Source organism: Ceratotherium simum, chromosome 2, assembly GCF_057802395.1.
Source record: "Ceratotherium simum simum isolate JZ-2026a chromosome 2, ASM5780239v1, whole genome shotgun sequence".
In the NCBI taxonomy this organism is placed as follows: domain Eukaryota; kingdom Metazoa; phylum Chordata; class Mammalia; order Perissodactyla; family Rhinocerotidae; genus Ceratotherium; species Ceratotherium simum.
Window position 1 is genome coordinate 10,410,998 of NC_141901.1, and position 24,725 is coordinate 10,435,722.

The 24,725-nt window shown below is 36.3% G+C and overlaps 1 protein-coding gene across 3 annotated transcripts in view; it reads left to right on the plus strand.

Moving 5' to 3' along the window:
• The window catches only part of RABGAP1L (RAB GTPase activating protein 1 like), a 701,003-nt gene that overhangs the window by 172,564 nt on the left and 503,714 nt on the right, over nucleotides 1–24,725 (plus strand). For all 3 annotated transcript variants that reach the window (XM_087438180.1, XM_004425016.3, XM_087438183.1), the window contains one exon: nucleotides 10,499–10,592. In XM_087438180.1, coding sequence (XP_087294306.1) covers nucleotides 10,499–10,592 — 94 coding nt within the window. The remainder of the gene's footprint in view (nucleotides 1–10,498; nucleotides 10,593–24,725) is intronic.

The window sequence follows — 24,725 nt, forward strand, 5'->3', positions numbered from 1 at the left end:
TTCCTCTGAACTTCACCCCATGCACCTTTTCCCTTTGCTGATTTTGCTTTGTATCTATTCACTCTAATAAACCATAGGCATTAGTACAACTATGTGCTGGGTCCTGTGAGCCTAGTGAATCATTGAACCTGGGGGTGATCTTGAAGACCTCTGACATAATGAGATAGATAAATTTTCTCTACTTCTAATTGAGGGAGAAATGATAGAATAAATAAGAAAAATATCAAGAGCTAATAATGCCATTGAGATAATTAAAATTGGTTGATTGGTCTGGGTAGCTACTTTAGATTGGGTGTTCAGCAAAAAATTTGTCTAAGGAGGTGACATTTAAACTGAGATCTGGGTGACAAGGCCAACCGTTGTAAGATGAGGAAAGAGCATTTCAGGAGAGAAAACAGTTAGTGCAGAGACTCAAAGGTGAAAGTATGCTTGGTGTGTTTGAAGAGGAGAAAGGAGGACAGATGACAGAAGAGTAGGGGACAAGCAAGAGAGTGGTGTAAGAGAGATGTGGATAGGTAGCCAGGGGCCATCATGTAAGTTCCTGTAGGCCACAGAGAGGAGTTTTTCTTTTTTGAAGCTTTTGAAGTGTTTTAAGCTGGGAAGAGACAAAGATTTGATTCATGGTTTCAAAACACCACACCAGCTGTATATATGGAGAATGAAGTTCAGTGGAGGAGGGACACCATTTGGGAGACTCTCACAGTAATTTCTGCCAAACTGTTGGAAGCTTGGACTAGGGTTGTAGTTTGGAGAAGAAAAGCAAATAGATTTGAGATACATTTTGGAGGTAGAGTCAGCAGAATTGGGTAATTAAGTGTAGGTGATGAGGATGAAAGGTTTCAAGAATAACTTGTAGATTTTCAGTTTGAATGACTGGATAGATAGTGCTGTCATTTATGAAGATGCCGGGAGGATTAGGCAAATACAGGTATGGGAAGAAAATTAAGAGTTTTGTTTTGAAATCTTATTAGATATCCAAATGGAAAAGTCATGTGGGCAGTTGATATATAGGTTCTGAAAGTATTGCATTTCTTATTTTATTCATCAAACATGTATTGAGTGTTTACCAATTGCCAAGTACTTTGATAGGGTGAGGAATACAATGACTAGAACACAGTCTCTTATTTAAGCAAGTAAGAAGTCTAAAAGGAAGTCAGGCAAGTATTCAGGCCATTAGGGAGAGGTGTGTTGTCATAGGGCCATGCAGAGAATGCTTAGCGGGTCTATCAAAATGGCACTTACACTCCAAATCTTGAGTTTTTTTCAAAAGTCCATTATTTTCTGTTGCTTTCACAATTATACTTTTACTGCCACTTTTGAATTTTAAAGTCCTTATGTGTAAGAGCCAGTGTATGTTAAAGACTAATCTAAGTTTGTTTTGGCAATTTCTGCTTTTTTCCCCCATTGTGTGTGTTTTTTTTTTTTTTCTCCTCTGGGTGACTCACCCTGAGCTAACATCTGTCACCAATCCACCTTTTTTTTTTGCTTGAGGAAGATTAGCCTTGAGCTAACATCCATGCCAGTCTTTGCCCACTTTATATGTGGGACACCACCACAGCATGGCTGGTGAGTGGAGTGCCCAGGATCTGAACCCGCGAACTGGGGCTGCTGTAGTGGAGTGCACTGAGTTTAACCACTAGGCCGTGGGGCCGTGGGGGGAGTGGGAGGGCCGTCCTCATTCCCCCCAAGAATAAAACAGTCTCTGTTTTGTACTGGGCAATCTGTTCATCAGTTAATATGCTTTCCCTTCAATAGAACCCATTTCCTCCAGAGTTTATATTCTCCTCCCACCCCCCTTCCCCATTTTGGAAACATTTATCCATCTGTCTTTCTCCTTCCTTCCTTCTCTCCCTCTCCACATACATACACATATATATATACACACATACATATATGTGTGTGTGTACATTTTCATGTATGTTCACATATATGCATTATACATACACATACCTACAGATAGATGGATAGATAGTTACTCTACCATGTCTAGTTATCTAATTTTCTCAGTAACTCAATTTGATTTGTATTCAAAAGAATGACTCTTAGGAGGGGAATATAAAAAAATTCAAATGCGGATATGAGCCTGATCTCACTGTTACTTCCTTGACTCCCTGATTTCATGTGGCTGCTTTGGCTAGTTTTATGGGCATTTCCCCTTCCTTTCTTATTTATTTGTGAATTTTGTGACTTTCCGAGTTACTCTCTTGGTTAAAGAGGGTAATCTGCCCAGTTGGAGGACTCCTGAGTATTTTGTGTACCACGTGGCAGATGTTAGAGAGCTCGCTTTCCACCTGTTAGTTAAATCTGAGCTATCCTGATGAGTTCTTTTTTATCTTGCTCCTCTTTGCTTCTAATTATCTGCAACGATTGCTTAATTTTTTTTCTGTAATTGATTGGCTGCCTTTTAAAAAGTCATCCTTTTAATGATATGTTTTAAAATCATCGTTTAATATAACTATTTATATATGTTCTTTCTTATAATCTGCCAGACAGTTCTTTCCTTTTCACCGCCCCTCAATTTATTTTGAAAAAAAGTCATAGATAATACATTCAAGTAGACATTGCTCAATTTTTTTTATTTTAAGACTATACTAGCCTCTCCAAACACATCAAGTTGTATACATTAAATATCTACAGCTTTTTGTATGTCAATCATACTTCAATAAAGCAGTTAAAAAAAAGAAAATGGGCAGAAAATTAAAATGTATTTCCAAAAAACTGAAATACAAAATGTAAATAAATATCTAAATAAATTCCAAGTAATTAATATCCCAGAAAAATGTAAAGTGAAACACACATATCCACACACAAAAGAATGTGATAGCCCCCTGATTAGGAAAGCACTTTGCTGAATGTAGTTAATTGTCCTTCAGGTAAGGTGTATTGGCTGCCCTAGTTCTCTTGAGTGTGGTTGACAGGTTTCAATGATTAGTGATACATTTTCATTAATCACTTATGCTTAGCAACTACAGGGATTATTAATTAGAAACCTGTAATTTGATTCAGAATGACAGTGATGATGATTTAGTTGGAAAGAAATCCTGCACTTTGTGGTCTCCTCTACTTTGAGTCTTCTCTTTGTAATAAATCACCTTGCTTTTTTTTTTTTTAAGAAATTTTTTTTTTTAAATTTTTTTTCCCCCAAAGCCCCAGTAGGTAGTTGTATGTCATAGTTGCACAGCCTTCTAGTTGCTGTTTGTGGGATGCGGCCTCAGCATGGCCGGAGAAGCGGTGCATCGGGGCGCGCCCGGGATCCAAACCCGGGCTGCCAGCAGCAGAGAGTGCGCACTCAACCACTAAGCCACGGGGCCGGCCCATAAATCACCTTGCTTTTGATGGTGGGAAATATTATAACATTTCAGAAATTAAGGATTATCTTTTGTTTTACTTTAGTGATTTACATTTGTATATGAGCTTCCATACAGAACAAGTATATTCTGACTCTATCATGTGAGAAATGAGAGATTATATTATATTCAAGGTCATACAAATGTGGTTATAGTTTTTGGCTGTCCAAAATGACATTATTTACTACTAAGTAATCAAAATAAATCACTTTTATACTATTCTAGGTTGACAAGTATCATTATACAGACCTGTGTTCCTACTGGTTTTGCACAATTAGTAAAGTTTTGTATTTTTTCCTCCCCAATGTATTTAGAAGACAGTTTATAGCAACCTGTTGTTGCCTGTATTATTTTAGCAAACATTTATTACTTATTAAAAAAAAGAATAAAAATAAGGGGAAAATCTCTGAAAACTCTCAGTAGTCACGATTTGTCTGTGCTTTTCAGCTTTTTATTTTATGGGTAATCCTTCAGTTGAAAAGAAAAGAAAAAATGAGATTTTGTGATTATTTGCCCATAATTTTTTTGACTTTAAAAAGAGCAATTTGTGTGTGTGTATGTGTATATATATATTTTTTCCTTTTATGATGTCTCTTGATAACTAGTTGTAAAATTGTCCTTTTATGATTAGGATGAAAAACATCGCTGATAGAAACTCAGTTTTTTTTTCAAAGCAGGGAGTGGCCAAAGTTAAGAGAGAGAACTCTTAAATTATTTTGATTGAAGTATCATACATATTTATTTTGTTTGATCTAAAAATTTACATCTATTGCATCTTCTTTTGGTGTTGCACAGTTGATTTCTGCTCTCTACATGTTAGAAATCAGTGGATAATAAGAAAAAACAAACCTGGAACGCTTTTTTAGTTACTTTGAAGTGCTGGGCCAGAAACTGAGGGCTCAGTAGCAACAACAATAATAAAAATGATAGCTAACACTTGAGTACTACTGTGTTTAGTACCTCACATACATTTTCCTTTAAATTTTGCAACACTACATGATTGATACTATTATTTCCGTTTCGCTGATGTCTAGATTAAAGAAAGTAATAGTCCCAGAGTATGAGTCCAGTGACATCTGGAATACTCTGTATGGTCCTGCATATTCTGAAGGAGACCAGTAACTGCAGGGAAGTTGAAATAGATGAGGACAATGTTCATGTAAAGGAATTGAAATTAGGCCTATTAGAGGCATCTCTACCAAGTCCTGCTCCCTAAGTTAAGCAGAGTCTCTCAGACGCCTCTTCTAAAGTTAAACTTTATAAAGGAAGTTGAAACTGTTAGCTATGAATTCCCTCAACTCTCTTTCTTAACATCTTCAAACTTTTCTGTGTCCAGTCAAAATATGAAATGTCTTCCTGGTCAGTCACTACCTGTAAACCTGGGCAATTTTCGTGTCTTTATAGGGAATTTCCTGGTTCCTTATCTTTCTCCAGTATTTTTCTTCCCAATTGCCTTAAGTGAATGAAAATATTTTAAAAATAAGGCAATAACAAAGAAATCTTTCCATTCATTCCACAGATGAATGTTATTATGTGCCAAAGGTTACTATATAAAGACAAATAAGTAGTCCCAGCCCTCACAGAGCTTGGATTTCGAGAGAGGGAAAAAAACATGTAAAACATAAATGTTATAGATATTAAACATGTGAGTAAATAATGAAAACAGGCATGTTTTCATGGAAGTCTTATAGATTTTATTGTAGGAGTCTGTATAGGAGCCAAAAAGGAATAACTGGCCAATTTTCTGGGAACTGGGAGTTGATAAAGGAAAAGGAAGTGTAATGCTTGAATTGACCCTGCAATTCCCTTTGGTTATATTGTTTTCTTACCTCCCCATGTTTCATGAGTTTGGATGAAGAAAATCTACATTTACTGTCTCCGCTTCCCACTCATTCATTCCTCAAACCTTGCACTCTGGCTTCTACCCCAGTAGTCTACATCATAGGCATTCACATTTGTTGAATGAGCTTTTATTAGCTAATATTTATATAGCTCTTGCCTTTTGCCAGGCACTGCAAAATGTGTTTTGCATGTAGTAGCTTGCTTAATTCCTACAACTATTTTCTAAGATAGATGCTATTATTATTCCCATTTTAGAAATAGGGAGCTGAAGCAGAGAGAGGTTAAGTAGCTTTGCCAAGATCACAGCTAGTAATTGGCGGAACTGGGTTTCAAATCCAGGCAGTTTGGCTCCAGGATCTATTATGAATGACTGAATGAACCTGGTTCCCATTTACCTGTGTCTGCACATAGACCCATATACTAGAGGTTACTAATTTTCAAGGCATACATTTTTTCCATTTGTAATAGACTTTCTGTCCTCCCCTCCCCTCCAATTATTCTTTTAACACTCTTAAGGCCAAGTACTAATCTAGGCACTGGGAATATAGAAATAAAAGTTAGTCCCCACTGCTAAGAAACTGAAAGTCTGATGGGAGAAAATATAGAGGAAAATAAATGATTGTAATATGGAGTGATAGGTGCTATGACAGAATATGCCCAGAGGGGGAGCACTTAGCCCAGCCAGAAGGGGGTAACCCCTAACCTGAAGTTTGATGGAAAAGTAGGAGTTAGCCAAGGGGCATAGGAATCCCTTGCCTTATATCGTTTGTCGTTTTTTTTTCCCGTGTAGAATAGGATACAGTTGCTTTTTCAAAACCCTCAGAGGTACCTTTTACATATCTGCATGGTTCCATTGTTCCTTCTCTTCTTCGTCACGTTCTACTTGCCAGCCTCCTCACTGTGTTTTTTACTGCACTTTGATGTTCGGTGTCTTTTTCATTCTTATTTCTCAGTTTATTTCTTTCATCCTACCTAGAAACTCTGTCTTATCTAATACAGTAGGAACTTGAATCTGCTTTCCTTCACCCCCTTCCTGTCTAGCAAGATGGCCAATAAGTATTTAAAACACTCATGGGTCAGTGGTTTCTGCAGCAAGGAAAACAGACCTGGTTCACACTCTTGAGGTCCCTGGGATATCAATTTCATTTTTGCTTTTCCTGAGCATCAAGGGGAATTACACCCTGAAGCCTCTCCATTAAATCTGTTGCTCTCAATTTAGTGTTTCTTGGACATGTTGCTTTAAATGTGCCTAGCTTTTCCATTCTGTGCTCTGGCTCTCAGCATTTACTAGATGTTGGCACTTGGCACAGACTGGTATCCGCTAAATGCCAAGCATAGCCTCCTATGAAAAACACAGTAGGAAAAACTATAAGGAGAGGTAGTATTTGACTCTGGATTCAAAGTGAGATTGAATCCTATCTTTCCATTACTTATTAGCAGAGTAACCTTGGGCAAGTTGCTTAACCTCTCTGTGCCTCAATTTTCTCAACTTTAAAGTGGGCAAACTAGTAGTGACTACCTCATTAGGTTGTTTAGAGGATAAAATGAGTTCATGCCTGTAAAACTTAGAATAGTGCCTAAAATATAGATTTAAAAAGGCAGATGTTCTATAAAGGCCCGGGATTCCTATCTTCCTTGGCTAAGTCCTGTTTTTCTTCCAAATATTTGGCCCCTGACTTGCCATTGTTTCTGCCTTAATTGTTCATCAGGGATCTGGTTTTACTTCAGTGTGCCCATTTTCTTCCCTTCTCCTGTGGTTCTCCTTTGCTGATCTATGTTTACAGCTCTGATTTCCTTTTTGTGGTGGAAAGTAAGTTGGGAGATCATCAGGAAGACAATACATTGTTGTTATCAGTAATGATTTTATGGCATGTTAGTAGGGGTTTATAATAATAAAATTAGGTTTGTTTCATATAGCAACAGGGATTATTTAAAAGATAAAAATCCTTTCCCTATGCTTATTATAGTTATGCATACTTATTGTAAAAGATGAGAATATTACAGAAATATAAGACTTGAAAGCGAAAGATATGTTCCCTAAATATTTATTGAATGCCTACTATGTGATAAGATACTGTCAGATGCTGCTAATAGTTTGGTGTATATTCTTACAGCTATTTTTAAAGGTCTTTGTAATCATATAAGTAATATTATTTACTAAAATAAAACCATACTTAAAAATTACTCTTTTATTTCTTGCTTTTCATCATAAAATATTTTGGATGGTTTTCATATTAGTGTATAAAGAGTTACCCAATTCTTCTAAACTATGTATTGGGTAGTATTCTTTTGAGTGGATATATCGTAATTTGGTTAATAAAACTTCTATTGATGGATTTTTGATAGTTTTCAATTTCTTATTACTAGCAGTGACACAATGAAAATCCTTTTACATATATCTCTTTGGCATATCTATTTCTGGAGAATAAATTTCTAGAAGTAGAGATGCTGGATCAAATGGTGTATTAATTAAGATTCTTAATAATTAAAAAAAATTGCTCTTTTTTAAACATCAGCTTTCTTGCTTGTTTCTCCATACTTTTATCAATATGAGGTATTATTATTTTTTATAATCTCTGCTAATCTAATTGGTGAATATGTTTTGTTCTTTTAATTTGCATTGAGAAACTATTGATGATATAGGGCTTTCTTTAATATCTTTATTGGCTAGTTGTATTTCATATATTGTGACCTATACTATATTCATGTCCTTGGCCCAATTTTCTGTTGGATTGTTCTTTATTTTATTGATTACTAAGACCTTGGTATATTAGTGAAAATAGCCATTTGTCATATGTTGGAATTTTTTTTTTGCTTGTTTTTTTTGTAAATATATCTATACTTTACTTCATAGAAGTTTTTAATTTATAGGTAGTCAGATTTATTAATCTTTAATAATAATTTTAAATCTTAATCTTAATAATAATCTTATTATTCCCAAGAGGAATAATAAGAATCTGAAAGATTCTCTGTATCAGTAGTGCTTTCTGATTTTTCTTATAATCAAGATTAATGATGTCTGCCGGCCCTGTGGCTTGGTGGTTAAGTGCGCGTGCTGCAATGCTGGTGGCCCGGGTTCGGATCCTGGGTGTGCATCGAGGCACCACTTCTCCGTCCATCCTGAGGCCGAGTCCCACATACAGCAACTAGAAGGATGTGCAGCTATGACATACAACTATCTACTGGGGCTTTGGGGGGAAAAAATAAAATAAATAAAAAAAAATCTAAAAAAAAAAAAAAAAAAAAAAAAAAAATTAATGATGTCCCTCAATGTTTGTTTTCTTTTCCCTTTTCATTGTGTTCTTAGATTTTGGTCTCCAATTTAGCAATGCACAACTTCATCAAATACTTTGGAACCCTGGCATATTATTATTTACTGTGGAGCAAAATAGAGCATAAGATGGGACCATCTTGGACCCTGCTTAATTGAATACCAATTTATAAGTACTTTTATATATTTGGTACCAATTTATAAGAAGGGTGACCAGCAGTCCCTGTTTGCCTGAGATAGTCTAAGTTTAACCTGTTTTCCATTGTAACTTTTAATAGTGTCCCTTTTCATTCTCAAAAGTACCTCAGTTTAGATGAAAAATTATAAGGATTATAAGGGATAGTAGTTTACATGCGATAGTTCTTTAGGATATTTTAATATGAAGGCTTCAGTTGTTTCTGTTTACATTATTCCTCCAATACTTGTAATACTTCGTATGCTTTAGCTTTTTAAAAATCTCTCATTTCTGCTGTTTTCATGATGACCTTGTTGCACAGTTCACGGAGTTGCTTATTGAGGTATTTCTAGAGCAGTGATGTTGGTGTCTACCCTCTTAACCTTCATCCCCATATCCAGAATAATGTTCACTTTTTAAATAAAATGTCCCTCATAATTCTTGCCGGTATTGTTGTAAAGATGTTGAAGCATTTGTCTGTGTGTATACATATGTTTTGGTTATATTTTATTAAATATGTGATAAAATCTTTTTGTGTGGTATGACCAAATCTTTTAACCTGGTCAGATAAACGTTTATTTGTCACATTGTTTTTTGGTGTTGAATATATCCACTGATATGAATCAGTTTATACTTGGATCATTGGATTTGTGGCCTGCTAAGTAATACTGTTCACACAGATCCCTGTAGGATTCACTTAATGCCAATCCTCTTGTACTGTAACAACGTAAAACCTTGGTACTTGCTATCAGCAAGGCAGATTTTTATCTAGTTTATTTTATCATTCATACAACACTTCTCTAGCCTTTTGTTATGTAGTACTGTGTCAACGGTTTTGTTATAATATAGGTAAATTGGGCCCATTCCGTTTTTTTTCTTTACCAACTCTATTACCACTTAAAAGATTTATAGAGCTTAGAATTACTCATTTTTACCACTGCTTGTAAACTGCAACCCAACCAACCCATCTTATTCTTTCTAAAACTATTAGTTTACATTTTGGGATGTTTTATAAAGTTGCCTTTTTTTTTTTTTTTTTGGTGAGGGAGATTAGCTGTGAGCTAACATCCATTGCAAATCCTCCTCTTTTTGCTGAGGAAGACTGGCCCTGGGCTAACATCTTTGCCCATCTTCCTCTACTGTATATGTAGGGACGCCTGCCACAGCATGGCTTGATAAGCGGTGCATAGGTCCGTGCGCAGGATCCGAGCCTGCGAACCCTGAGCCGCCTGAAGCAGAGTGTGCGAACTTAACCACTGTGCCACTGGGCCAGCGCCTAAAGGTGCCATTTTAAAATGCCAAACGGTTTCTTCTTTCCTTTAGTCAAAAATATATTGTACTTATGAATGCATCTTTAAAACCATAATTTTTTTTTCTTTTTAGGTTTCTGGTTGTTTATGTGTTTGTATCATAATATATATGTTTCTCAGTGTTATATATTGATATATATGTCTAGCTCTTGATTTTAGGTTTTCTTGGTCTCACTAATAAAATATTCATATTTGAGAATATTAATCTGGTGAGTAGAGCACCATATAGGAATTTCTAATTGTATTACCATTAGCTTTTAAATTTTACTCTCTTTGGATAAAGCTATTTATTTATAGGTATTTTCAATTTTATACTATGTAAGCTGTGGATAAGAATTTTCATAAAAAGTTTATGCTTTGAAAATATTTATATAGACACTAAAGATAAATTATAGTAATGAAGTTTTTACTGTTTTTTTGGCAATAGGTGTAATAATATAGAAAGAAGTATTGTTTGATTTTTTTATTAGACACAGTCATATTTCTTGTTTCATAATATGTAAATATATAATATATAATGTTTATTGTTTTGGTTTTTGTGTTTCTTCTGCAGAGAGTGATAATGAACTCTCAAGTGGAACAGGTGATGTGTCTAAGGATTGTCCTGAGAAGATCCTATATTCTTGGGGAGAATTGCTAGGAAGATGGTAAAAGTTTTTCTTATTGAAAATTTTATATTTACATAGTTAATGTTAATTTGCTTTATTAATTAAAATCTATGTGTTTATATATTTTAATATTAATATTTTAATATACTTTAAAAACGTAAAAGTTAAAATATAATTTATACTCTTTATGTTTGGCTAGGTCTTCCACCCAGGGTGGTCGTATTCAGTTTACTTTTGGAAGATGTATTTGCCTTATTATTTCACTCAGACATAACATTGCTCAGAGTAGTCAGTTTTATGATACATTGCCAGTACATGTAAATATCTGTTGTTAAAGGACTGCATTTCCTTTCTCTGCTATGTCTATTACCACTAACAGGGGTTGTAGAATTTAGAATTACTTATTTCACCACTGATTATAAAGTGTAACTCAGCCTGTTTTATTCTTTCTGACTAAAATTATTACTTTACATTTTGGGGCATTTTATCTGGAACTACAAAAAAAGGTACTCTGTTTATATTATAAGTACTCTGTTTATATTTATTATAAGTAAGTTTTTTTTAAAGGTAATCCTGACTATCATATGTTGGTAAAATTTAAAAATCTTGCCAACAAAAAGACTCTGCCATACCAGAATAGATATATAGAAATGAAGATTTATTATTGAATATGCATATCAGATTGCATGCATGTACGTAGTCCAGGAGGAACTACGAAGTCTGGGCAGAATGTCACAGATTTTATGTGTGTGAAAGAACATAGTAAAGTAGAAGAAAGAACAACTAAAACTTTTTTTTATCTTAAGAGACAAATGAATATTCCTTATGATAATCTCCTTTACATATGCTGAGTTAATTTAGGAGATATGTATTTACAGTTCCAAGAGTTGGAGGGCTCATGATTTCTCATTGTAAAATCTGGAGACTAGGTTTATTACATTCCTGACCAAAGTGTTGAACCTCTTATGTTTTTAAGGAGATACCCTAAGAGGAAGGGAGGGCTAGCTGCCTCCCCTTTATTAAGCAAAGAAAATATAATTTTACTTATCTTACACATACAAATATAAAATGAACACATCTCAGAGAATTTATTTAGTTCATTAATTAATGGGGAACCAGTAGAATATTAGAACCAATCAAAATGAAGATTTGATTTCGAGATTTATATTCTCTTCCTGACTATTCATTTGCATAGCTATGGGCAGAAAAACTTGTGATTGTTATCAGTTTTCTATACATTATCTTCTATCTGTTGAGAGTTGTAAATTAGCCTAGTCAAAGACAAATAAAGGCACACACCCCTCTGGTATCAGGTAATTCCCAGAAGCTCCAACATTCCATTGAAAGGATGTTTGGTAAGCTCTGTGGCCTGTATCAAAAATCCTTCACAATTTTTCCCTGCGCTATATAAGCTAATTTATTCATGTAAGCATTGTCCACCTATCTAAATTCATCTCATGTTTTTACTGGTTTCATTTAGTGTTTATTGCCCTCTTTATTTTAAGATGAACAGTTTTCATTTTAAATGGCCCTGAGTTAGTGTTAAAGCAAAATTATTCATGACACTTGTTAAAGATGATAAGGAAGACTTTATTCAAGGGAGGGACTATCTTGATGGGTTTAGGAACCACTGAAATGGGATCTTGCAGTAGGAAAGAGAGATTGGGCTCAACTCCAAATACAGCAAGGAAAGTGGGAATTTATAGCCAAGGAGTAGGGTGGAGGTCAGTGGATAGAAAATTGCTAAGAGGAAACATCAGGGATAAGGGGGGAGATCCTGGCTAAACTGACTTAACAGGATTCTTGCTGAAGGGAGATCAGGATGATCAGATATCACCTGGGGATGGTGGAAGATGAGGAACCCAGTTAGAAATTGAGTGTGATCAGATATTGAGGATGGGGGATTCTGGCTAAACTGACTTAGTAGGATTCTTACTAAAATTATACAATGCAGAGATGAACATGGAAGCTTAAAAGTCAGGGCCTATTTGAGAAGAGAGATCAGGGGAGCCTGAGTGGAGTTTGGTCAAGGAGAGAATCTTTGTCATTAGTTAATAGAATTTCACAGGATGGTTAGGTATTGGGGAGTACGAAAGGGGGGCTGGTCAGAAGAAGAGCATTTTTAGTCACAGTCCTGTCTGGAAAACAGAAGCCATGCTAGGCTTTTCAAACAGAAGGGTATTAATGCTGGTCATTGGTTTATAGAGTATTAGAAGGCTGAAAGACTGAAAGGGGACCTCGAAGTATGAAGGGGAGGAAGACTATCCTCTACCCACTCTGGGTCCTTTCTGGGGTACTAATTGAATTGATATGAGACAGAAGAACAGGAGAAAATCAAACAAAGCTTTATAGCATGTGTACATGCGAGAGACCCGGAAAAACTGGGTAACTCGACAAAATGGCGGAGGTTCTCTTCTTAAATAGCATATTCAGTTAAAGACAAAGGAGGATGTTGTGAGTGGGAGGAGTCAGCTATTGGAGATTACCAGAAAAGCACAGTAAACAAGAGTAAGGTTATTATGCAAATTTAAGGCCTTGCCTTCCGCATTGATAAGTTTCTAGAGATGAGGTCATCCCCCCTTCTTCCTGGTACAGAGAGGGAGATGCCTTTACAAATGGAGATTTCCCTTACAAATGTAAATGTTTGGTAAACAGAACTTTGCTAAGAATGGGCTTAGCAAGGACCCTCCCAGTCTATCCATACCCAGAGTTATCTATGGTGATGGCCTGTCCCGGGGGACAGGCCTTCTATCTTAAATTCTTTTAGGCAGTTAGTGGGGGTGGGGGGAGAGGTCAAAGTTTCTTTCAGAGTCATCTGAGCCTTAATTGTCTTCAGCTTGAAATAATCCGCATGCCAGAATGGCACATCTTGGGGCGGCCTGCCCTGAACCCCATCAAGTACCCAAGTAGTAGGAAGCAGCTATAACCTCTAGGGCTGGAGAAGTAAGATGGTAAGAAGTACACTATTGTTAACCAGAATTAGGAACTCAGTGGAGGTCTCCTGAGGAGCTGGTGCAGAATCTCTGAAGAGGGCTGCACAACTAGTTGGTTAGGCTTCTGAGGATGCTCACAGCAGCTAGAGTTTAGAAGGAACTGTCAGGGGAGGAGTCCTTTGGTTGGTTCTTCACTTCTGAAGAAATACCCAGACCTCTGAGCTGGTGGTGGAACACTATATGATTGGTGCTAGTACTTCTTAGATGGCCTGGCTGGTGTTAGTATTTCTCAGGAGTTGTGGTATAGCTACTTCTGAGAATGTAATCCTTTCTTTCCTTCTTCCTCCTTTCAATCATATACCACTGTTACTCATTGGTGTAACCTAACTGTAAACTAAGTGAGTTTTGCAAGGTTGTACATGGTAAATATGCAAAAATCAATCTTGTTTCTGTATACTAGCAATGAATAATTGGAAATAGAAATTTAAAAACATACAGAAGCAACCGGAAAAACCCTGAAATATTTAGGTAGAAATTAACAAACTATGTGTTAGATCTATACGTTGAAAAACTAGAAAATGGTAATAAAAGAAATCAAAGAACACCTAAATAAATGGAGAAATACACTATGTTCATGGAATAAAAGCTTTATTAGTATTGTTAAGATTTCAGTTCTCCCCATACTTATCTATAGAATCAGTGCAATTTCAATCAAAATCCTAGCAGAATTTTTTTTTTTGTAGCAACTGACAAGCTGATTATAGAATTTATATAGAAAGACAAAGTAATTAGAATAGCCAAAATAATTTTGAAAACGAAGAACAAAGTTGGGAGATTCACGCTACTTGAGTTCAGAGCTTATCATAAAGCTACAGTAATCAAGACAATATTGATTAAAGAATAGCATATGGATCAATGGCACAGAATAGAGAGTTGAGAAATAGAGTCACACAATCTAAATAGATATTTCTCCAAAGAAGATATACAAATGGTCATCTAGCACATAAAAACATACTCCATATCATTAGCCATCAGGGAAATGCAAATGAAAACCACGATGAGATACCACTTCACACCCACTAGGATGCCTGAAATAAAAAAGACAAATAAGGAGTGTTGGCAAGGATGTGGAGAAATTGGAACCCTCCTCTGCTGTTGATAGAAATGTAAAATGGTATAGCCACCTAGGAAAACATTCTGGCAATTCCCCAAAAGGTTAAATATAGAGTTATGCTATGACCTAGCAATTTCATATATCCAAGAGGAGTGAAAACATGTGTCCACACAAAAATTTGTACACAAATGATCATGGTATCATTATTCATAATAGTTAAAAAGTGGAACCAATCCAAATGTCCATCAAGTGATGAATGGATAAATGTGATATCCATACAATAGAATATTTTTCGGCAATAAAGTATTACCACATGCTACAACATGCATGACTCTTGAAAACATTATGCTACGTGAGAAAAGCAAGTCAGAGAAGACCAATTGTATGATTCCATTTATATGAAGTATCCAGAATAGGCAAATCTATGGAGATAGAAAGTAGGTTAGTGGTTGTCTAGAGCTGAGGTGGGTCTTTGGGGGGAGTGATTACTAGTGGGTACAGGATTTCTTTTTGGAGTGGATGAAAATGTTCTAAAGTTGATTGTAGTAATGGCTACACAACTCTGTGAATATATTAAAACCACTGAGTTGTACACTTTAAATGGATGAATTCTGTGGTATGTGAATTATATCTCAATAAAGCCCTTATGCAAAAGAGATAGACCCACACATATATGATCTATTGATTTTAAACAGAAGTGCAGTTGAAATTCAATGGAGAAAGGATAGTCTTTTCAGCAAGTGGTGCTTAACAATTGGATATCCATATGTGAAAAATAAAAAAGAACTTTGAGCCACACCTTGCCTCATGTTGAAAATTAACACAAAATGGATCATAGACCAAAATATAAGAGCTAAAATTATACAAGTTATAGAAGAAAACATAGGAAATCTTTGTGACCTTTGGTTAGGCAGAGATATCTTAGATATGACGCCAAAGGAATGATCAAAGTAAAAATTGATAAATTTGACTTCATCAAAACTAAGAACTTTTGCTCTTCAAAAGTCACTGTTAAAAGAATGAAAAGCCACATAGTGGGAGAAAATATTTGCAAAACTCATATCTGATAAAGGACTTGTATCTAGATTATGAAAAAAGTTCTCAAAACTTTAAAATACTAAAAAAGCAAATAATCTCATTTAAAAATAAGCAAAAGATATGAACACTCTTCACTGAAGAAGACATTTCTTATTACAAATAAGCCTATTAAAAGATGCTCAACAGCGTTGGTCATTAGAGAAATACCAATTAAATCCACAATGAGATACTACTATATTATACACATATTCACATGGCTAAAGTGAAAAACAAAAACAAAGCAAAACGACCCCCCCCCCCACCTCCGGATAATACCATGGGCTGGCAAGGGTACATAGCAACTGCAGCTCTCGTATGTTGCTGGTAGAAATGCAAAATTGTGCAGCCATTTTGGAAAATAGTTTGGCATTTTCTTATAAAGTTGAACACACGCTTCCTATACCACCCAGCAATTCCAATTCCACTCCTATCTGTTTACCCAAGTGAAATGAAAACCTGTACATGAGTGTTTGCAACAGCTTCACTCATAATCACCAAAAACTGGAAACAATCCAAATGCCCTCAAACAGGTAAATGGATCAATCAACTGTGGTACATCCATTCAGTGGAATACTACTGAGCAGTTAAAAGAATGAACTCTGATACACATAACAACATGATGGATCTCAAATGCATGATGTTAAATGAAATATGTCAGATTCAGATGGCTAAGTACTGTATGATTCCATTTATATAAAATTCTAGAAAAGCCGAAACTATCATGATAGAAAATGTATCAGTGGTTGGCAAGGACTAGGGGTGTTGGGTGGCACTGACTGCAAGAGAACATAGGAGATTTTTTTTGTGTGTGTGAGGAAGACTGGCTCTGAGCTTATATCTGTTGCCAATCCTCCTCTTTTTTGCTGAGGAAGATTGGCCCTGAGCTAACATCTGTGTCCATCTTCCTCTATTTTATATGTGGGACACATGCCACAGCATGGCTTGATAAGTGGTGCATAGGTCCTTGCCTGGGATCCAAACCTGCGGACTCCGGGCTGCTGAAGCAGAGTGTGGGAACTTAGCCACTACGCCACTGGGCCGGCCCATGAGATTTTTTGAACTGTCCTATATCTTGGTTATAGTGATAGTCACACAACGATATGAATTTGTTAAAACTCACGGAACTGTACACTAAAAAGGGTGAATTTTACATGTGTAAGTTGTGCCTTGAATAAATGGCAAAAAAAAAAAGAAACCCTGAGTATTAGCCCTGAGCATTGTAGTTGCTGAAGCACAAAATGCTACCACTACATCAAAGAAAGAAAAGAAGAGAAAAAACAAGAATGAAATTTATGGCTTATACATAGAATAGCTGTTTGAAGTGTATCCTTTTCTCCTCTTAGGTCAGTGCCTTCATTATCCCTTGCATACTCATTGCTCACTCTTTACTTTGATTTGTAGTATTTACTCTATGAGACACTGTCTTGAACTAATTTTTTTATTCTAACCCTTCAAAATTATGTAAAATGCATACGACCTCCTCAGAGTTACTCTTGTCTTACAGGTACCTGTCAGAGTGCTTGGAGTATAGTAGTTGCTCAACAAATATTATTGAACATATTTATGAATGAAGTATTTCTGACTGTTAGAGATTTTTGTCCCTTCAATTCTATGAACATCTTATATATCTACATTTTGGTACTTGATTATTTTTTCTTGTGTAATTTTTAAATAAATGTAAGTTATATTTCCTGTTAGGTTATAAATAGATTCATTTCTCTCGGGAAAGTTTCTTGACCACTTTGTGTCTTGATCATGTCATGGCATGGTGTAGTGTTTTGACTTAAACATTTTAAAAGCATTGTTTTCGCTTTGAAGTGAAAAATAAATTATAAGAGAGCAAAGATAGAGGCAGGCAGAATAGTTAGAAGACTATTGCAAATAATCCAGGAGAGAGATGATGGTGTCTTATGCCAAACTAGTAGCAGAAGGTGACATGTGATCAGATTCTGGATATATTTTGAGAGAGAACTGATGGAATTTGCTTGTGTTTCCTGTGTGGCCTGAGAAAAGAAATAACTGACCAATGATGCTGATGTTTTTGGCTTGAACAACTAGAAGACCTTCCATTTACTTAAATATGAAAGATAAAGGAGGAAGAACAGCTTTGGAGGATAAAATCAAGATTTTAGAGATGTTGAGATGCCTTTTAGACATCCAAATAAATGTGTCCATTAGTCAGTTACATATAAGACTGAGTTTCAAGGGAAAAATAAGGATGGAAATATGGGTTTGGGAGCCATCAGTGTATAGATAGTTTTTATTTATTTATTTGTTTATTATTTATTTTTTAATTAATTAATTAATTTTTGTCAGGAACATCAGCCTTGAGCAAACATCTGATGCCAATCCTCCTTTTTTTTTTTTTTTTTTTTGCTGAGGAAGATAGGCCCTGGGCTAACATCCATGCCCATCTTCCTCCACTTTATATGGGACACTGCCACAGCATGGCTTGACAAACAGTGCATCACTGCACGCCCAGGATCCAAACCTGCGAATCCCAGGCCGCCGAAGTGTAGTGCACGCACTTAACCTCTTGCGCCACTGGGCCGGCCCCTAGATGGTTTTTAAAGCTGTTGGAATGGATGAGATTACTTAGGGAGTGAGTATAGATAGATAGAGAAGTCATCGAGGGACTGAGCCCTCAACCACTCCAGTGTTTGGAGGTTGGAAGGATGAGGAGTATCACGCAAAAGAGTCCAAGAAAGCATACCAGTAAGGTAATAGGAGAACCAGGACAGAAATCAAGTGACCTAATTCTATCAAGGGAGTGATCAAATGCTGATAGGTAAAGTCAGAGGAAGCCTGAGAATTTCATTGGATCCAGCAATTTGGATGTCACTGGTGGCTCTACCAGAACCTCTCAAGGGAGAGGTAGGAATGAATGCTGGATTGGACTATGTCATAGGTAGCTCTTCAGAGTAGGTTTTACTATAAAGGGATGATAAGAATTAGGAACTTAGGAAGTAGATGTGGGTTGAGAGGTTATTCTGAAAATTAAGATGGCCAATAGAGCATGTTTCTGTGTTGTTGGAAATGATCTAGTAGAGAGAGAAAATTTGATAGTGCCAGAGGAAGAGGACACAGTTGCAAGAGGAGTCGACGAATAGACAAGAAGAGATGGATTTGTTGACTGATGGAGGAGTTGCATTTAGGAGCACAGATGGTTTATTGTAACAAGAGGAAGGTGGGGCATGGCTACAAAAGTAATAGCTGATTAAGTGTACCTGTTTCTGTACCAGGTGCTACTCTAAGCACTGTAGATGCCTTTGTTAATTTAGTCATCACAAGAACCCTCTGAGGTAGGGACTATTATCCTCCTCATTTTATTTATTTATTTATTTATTTTTGTGAAGAAGATTGGCTCTGAGCTAACATCTGTGCGTGCATCTTCCTCTATTTGGTATATGGCACGTTGCCACATATGGCTTGATGAGCAGTGCATCAGTCCTTGCCTGGGATTCAAACCTGCAACCCCGGGCCGCTGAAGTGGAGCGTGCGAACTTAACTGCTGTGCCACCGGGCCGGCCCCATTATCCTCATTTTAGAGATGAGAAAACTGAGAAGCAGCTATGTTAGGTAGCTAGTATAAAAATACGCAACAGGGCTGGCCCCGTGGCTTGGCGGTTAAGTGCGCGCGCTCCGCTGCTGGAGGCCCGGGTTTGGATCCCGGGCGCGCACTGACACACTGCTTCTCCGGCCATGCTGGGGCTGCGTCCCACATACAGCAACTAGAAGGATGTGCAGCTATGACATACAACTATCTACTGGGGCTTTGGGGGGAAAAATAAATAAATAAATAAAAATTATAAAAAAAAAATGCAACAAATAATGACAGTAAATAGGTAACTTGCTCAAGATCCCACAGCCAGTAAGTAATGTACCTATGATCATGCAGCAAGTAAATGACAGAGCCAGAATTTGAATCTAGACAGTCTTGCTCCAGAACCAGAACTTTTTTAACCAGGTAGACAGGCTGTCATTTCTATATTGTAGGTAGGTTGCTGGATTAGTTTTTATAGGAGCATGTAAAAGTTTTAGTAAGAGAGAGAATAAACTAGGGAAATCGATACCCTTGCGAGGCTTCTAGAATGAGTTTAAAGAGAGATCATGAGAAGGGCAGTATGGTGGACAGGAAAACAAAATACTTTGGTGACTAAATAAACAGCAAATTAAGATCTTTGCTCTATTTATAAAATGCAAGATTTATAACTTGGTTCAACATACATTTATGAAGCATCTTCTTAGGCTCTAGGAGATACATAGATAAAGACACAGTTCCTACCTTTGAGGTTCATAATCAAGAAAGGTGGGAATGTATACTCATACCATTTTAACAAAATAACGAAACACTCAGGTTGTTTCAGATTTCTTGACTGTTTTGTTATATTTTTTTTCTATAAAATGACAAGTCACTTGATTCTCTCATCCAGCTTAAAAAAAATAACCTACTCTCTCTTAGGACTTATCCTTACACTGCTGATGTAAAGATGAATAGGAGATAATTCCTATCCCCAAGGAGTTTACCATCTTATAGAGACATAGACATTTAAACAGATAATTGTGGTATAATGGATACATGCTCCTGTAAGCACTGAAGACCCAATGGAAATTTTCAGATGTATACAAAAGTAGAAAAAAAGATACAGTAAAGTGTCATGTACCCACCATTCAACAATAGTTTCAACATAATAAAGACAATCTCCAATAAATATTTTAAGCTATGATGCTTTTTATTATTTAGAAGGGTAATTTTGGAGTAAGAAGAAACTGTTAATAGAGAAACAAGTTAGATGGTAATTACGTGAGTTGATGAGGTCTATACCAAACTCACAGGTCTTATGTATGGAGAGTAGGTTCCAAATGGAGAAAGACGTTTTTTTTTTTTTTGTGAGGAAGATCGGCCCTGGGCTAACATCCATGCCCATCATCTTCTACTTTATACGGGACACTACCACAGCATGGCTTGACAAGCAGTGCGTCGGTGTGTGCCCGGGATCCAAACCGTTGAACCCTGGGCCGCAGCAGCAGAGCGCGTGCACTTAACTGCTCACGCCACCGGCCGGCCCCATCCAAATGGAGAAAGACTTTTGAGGTAGAATTAACAGGGCTTCTCAGCTATAATTCAGTGTAATTTTTTTCAGAAATAAAATATAATCTTTCTAAATTATATTTTTATTTAGTGGACTTGAAGAAATTCATTGAGGGGCCAGCCCGGTGGCGCAAGCGGTTGAGTGTGCGCGCTTTGCTGCGGCAGCCCAGGGTGCGCCAGTTCAGCTCCCGGGCGCGCGCCGACACACCACTTGGCAAGCCATCCTGTGGCGGCATCCCATATAAAGTGGAGGAAGATGGGCACAGATGCTAGCCCAGGGCCGGTCTTCCTCAGCAAAAAAAGAGGAGGATTGGCAGATGTTAGCACAGGGCTGATCTTCCTCACAAAAAAAAAAAAAAAAGGAAATTCATTGAAAGAATCGGAGGGAACTATTTTAAAGAACTAAGGTAATTGGTTTTTAGACCTTTAGAAAACTTGCTGGATCTTTTACAGTTCAAATATTTTTATTTTATTTGGCTCACTTTTGCAGTTATGTCATGACAATTCATATGAAAAGGGTAAAATTTGCCTAATTGAGAGGTTTGTATCTATTATACAAGGATTGACAAAATTTTTAAATTGCTTTTAGAATATCTTTTTTAAACATTAGTCTTCTTTAGGTTTAGAAGCTTTCAATGAGTCTTACGAATACTAGCAAGGTACTTAACATGAAAATATATTTGTGATTTATTTAGGTAAAGCACCTGATGTGTAAAACACTACATTTTGTGCTTTGGGGAAATTTTTCTTTTAAGTGAGGAGACAGCCTGTGTTCTCAATGAACTTTTAAATAAAATATAGTTGAAAGTATTTTGAACTTATTGTAAAACAGCTAGATCACTGTATTAAAGTGCAACTTTTATGGATAAAATCAGAATTCCGGTAACTAAATATACTATTAGAAAGCTATAAAGGAATAATATTTGATACTAATTTGAAATTATCAGAAAAAAAATAATAGTATGGAAAAGAAAACTAAAAACATACTGTTTAAAAAGTTGAGTAACTGAAGTCTTTATATGAGATTGGAATTCAGGTGTCTTGAAGAAATAACTACTACGTGAAAAAAAAGTGAGCGAACTGGAATTGAGAGAGGGAGAGGAAGAGGGACAGGGAGAGAGCAAGAGAGGAAACATTTGTGATGGGAAGACTTGGAAAAACCAAAGTGAAAGTGGTAGGAAGATTTCTTTTATGTGTTGAATATATTCAGAATGGTAATGCTGATGACTTGAGTATTATTTAAGGAATTTAAGATATTGGGTAAAATTATTACTGGATAACTGCTTCTGGTTTTGAAATTGTGTGGAAGCTGTGGAGATTTTTAAAGACTAGGAAAACGTAGTGCTAACCTTTAACACTTAAGTATAAAAATCAACTTTTGTAGCAACAAGGTTTTCTAACAAAAAAACTAAGCGAACATCTGAGGTAAAAATTGGGTATTGGTTTATTATATTAAATAAAACCATCCTCAAACTATTCATTCTCTTTTATTAGAATATCAGAAAATTGATACACATTTAGTAGGCATTTTGATTGTATTCCTCATGGCTATACTTATTATCAAAGTGGGAAAATATGTTTTTAATCAGTGGCCTCTCACCCTAGCTGAGCATCAACAAGCTGTTGGGGAAAAAATAAAACCTAACCTCTGAGGAACCTGAAAAATTAGAATCACTAAGTATGAACATCTGTAGCTTCCCTCCTTTTCACATTAATATAATGTTCCATTTTTTTCAACTGAGGGAAAAAACCCTTCAAAAACATAAATCAAAACAAAATTTGTTCTCTTAATCTTCATAGTGACCTTTAATCTATCTCTTTTCATGAAATTTTTCTTAATGTAGCTTATTTAACTTAGTCTAAGACCTAGGTTTACATACCTCGGTGTTCTCATTATTGGAGGAAGGAGAAATCCCCAACTTTATTTGATGCCACCGCATCTTTTAGCTTCAGTTCTAACTATTCTCTTTTCTGAGAGAACCTTTTAAAATGGGTCAAGCTGCTACCCTCTCATTCTCATATCTTCTAGCCATCTCCTTCCACCTCCCCTCTATCAAAATTGCCCTAATTCCATCAGCCACCACACAGTGTCATTCAGTGGCTTTTCTTCTCATCTCTTGACTTCTCTTCTGTTTTTGTTAGCAGTGATACTTTCTCTCTGAAACTCTCTGTTGGACAGCTTTAAAAATAGAAAAAGTTCTATACCTAGATAGTTTCAAGAAAAGATGCCTCTTTGGAGGTAACTAGATGAATACATAGCAGCTTTATGATCCTATTAAAATCAATGAGAATGTTTGCTTTTAAAAAAGCATGCTTTCTTTGCTTAGCCTTAATAGTTGATCATATTAATTTAATTTCATAAACCTATTCATTTATCTAAAATGTATTGAATGCCTTCTATGTGCCAGATACTGTTCTAGGTGCTTGGGATACGTAAGTAAAGAAGCAGAGATACTTGCCCTTGTGGAGTTTATATTCATGCATTAAAACCTACCTGATTACTATGTGTTTAGTATATATCTGGTTTATGTGTGATTTTTTTGAATAATTAGATATCTATCTTGTTTCTAGTGCAGAGTTCAGCGTGTGTCGTAACTAGTTGTCTATTTCCGAGTCTCTTGATAGCTGCAGTTAATGTTGTATTAAGGCAGTGCCACACGTAGTTACATTTTTATCAGAAATATTGAAAGCAATGGTTATTTCTATAAATTGCTCTTTTGTTTGGGTCCTCCCTGGTGATAGAGGTATACTGGTAGCATTTGGCTTAATATCCATTAGTACCTCTTAAGTACCAGGGTGCTGTATGCAGTATAATTACTGTATCATTACCAGGATAATCAGTAAATTAAAGCTGTTAATGATGCAGTGTTATGAATGATCTGGTTCTTTTTAAATGTTAGTCTGTAAAGATAAATAGTGCCTAGGTTTTTAAGAAAGGAGAAAAGATTTTTTCCATTATGCCTGGCCAAACAGATGGCTGAGGGTCAGCTAGAAGCTGAATGTCAATTGAGTTGCATCATATTATGGTAAAATGTTCATTAGGGACTGTTGACTGTTAACCTTACGGGATGTGTATATGCATGTGTTTGTATGCATGTGTGCATGTGTAGGAAGAGATATTCCAAATTCAAAATCTTATGTAAATCATTATACAAAATAAGCTGAGCCAACGAAATATTTAATCAAGCTGTTTGTCCTCTTCATTCTGCCTATAGTATTGGAAATATATTGCAGTAGGGCAAATAGATATTAGGAGGCTATTGCAGAGGTCTAGAGTGAATAGAATGAATAGAATTGGTGGCAGTGGAGATAGAAATGCATGGATTTTGGAGAGGTTGGGAAAATAAAATGCATTAGACTCGTTGATGGCTTAGTGATGGATTGTGGGGCAGAGAGTAATGGCACCAATAATGCCTAGGTTTCTAATTTGGATGGATTATGGTGACAGTCACTGAGATGGGATACCCTGGAAAACAACCAGGTTTGGAGAGAGAGAGAATATGAGTTCAGATTTGAGCATGTTGATTTTGAGGTGCCTCTGAAGCTCAGAATACATGGGCATGGATGGTAATGCCCAGAGACAAGAGAGTGGGGTTTGTGAGGGGGAAAAGAGAGTGCTTTGTCATTGACGCCAGGGGAAACAAGGTGGTCTACAGTGAAAGGATTAAAAAATGTCCCTTGAATTTAGTGGTATAGGGAGAGGTCATGTATTACTGAAGTGAAATCTGTTTTCTAGGAGAGGTAGAGAAGCCATGTCGAGCTGAGTTGAGGAGTGAGTGGGAGGGCAAGAAATAGAGGTAGTGAGTATACAACAACTCTTTTAGAAATTGGATGTACAAGGTAGGAGACAGTATGAGAGCTAGGGGATTATAGGGGGTTGAATAAAGGTTTCTTTTACATGAGGGGTATTTATTGGAGGTTTAATAGCTGTAGATACACAATGATGACTTATTGAT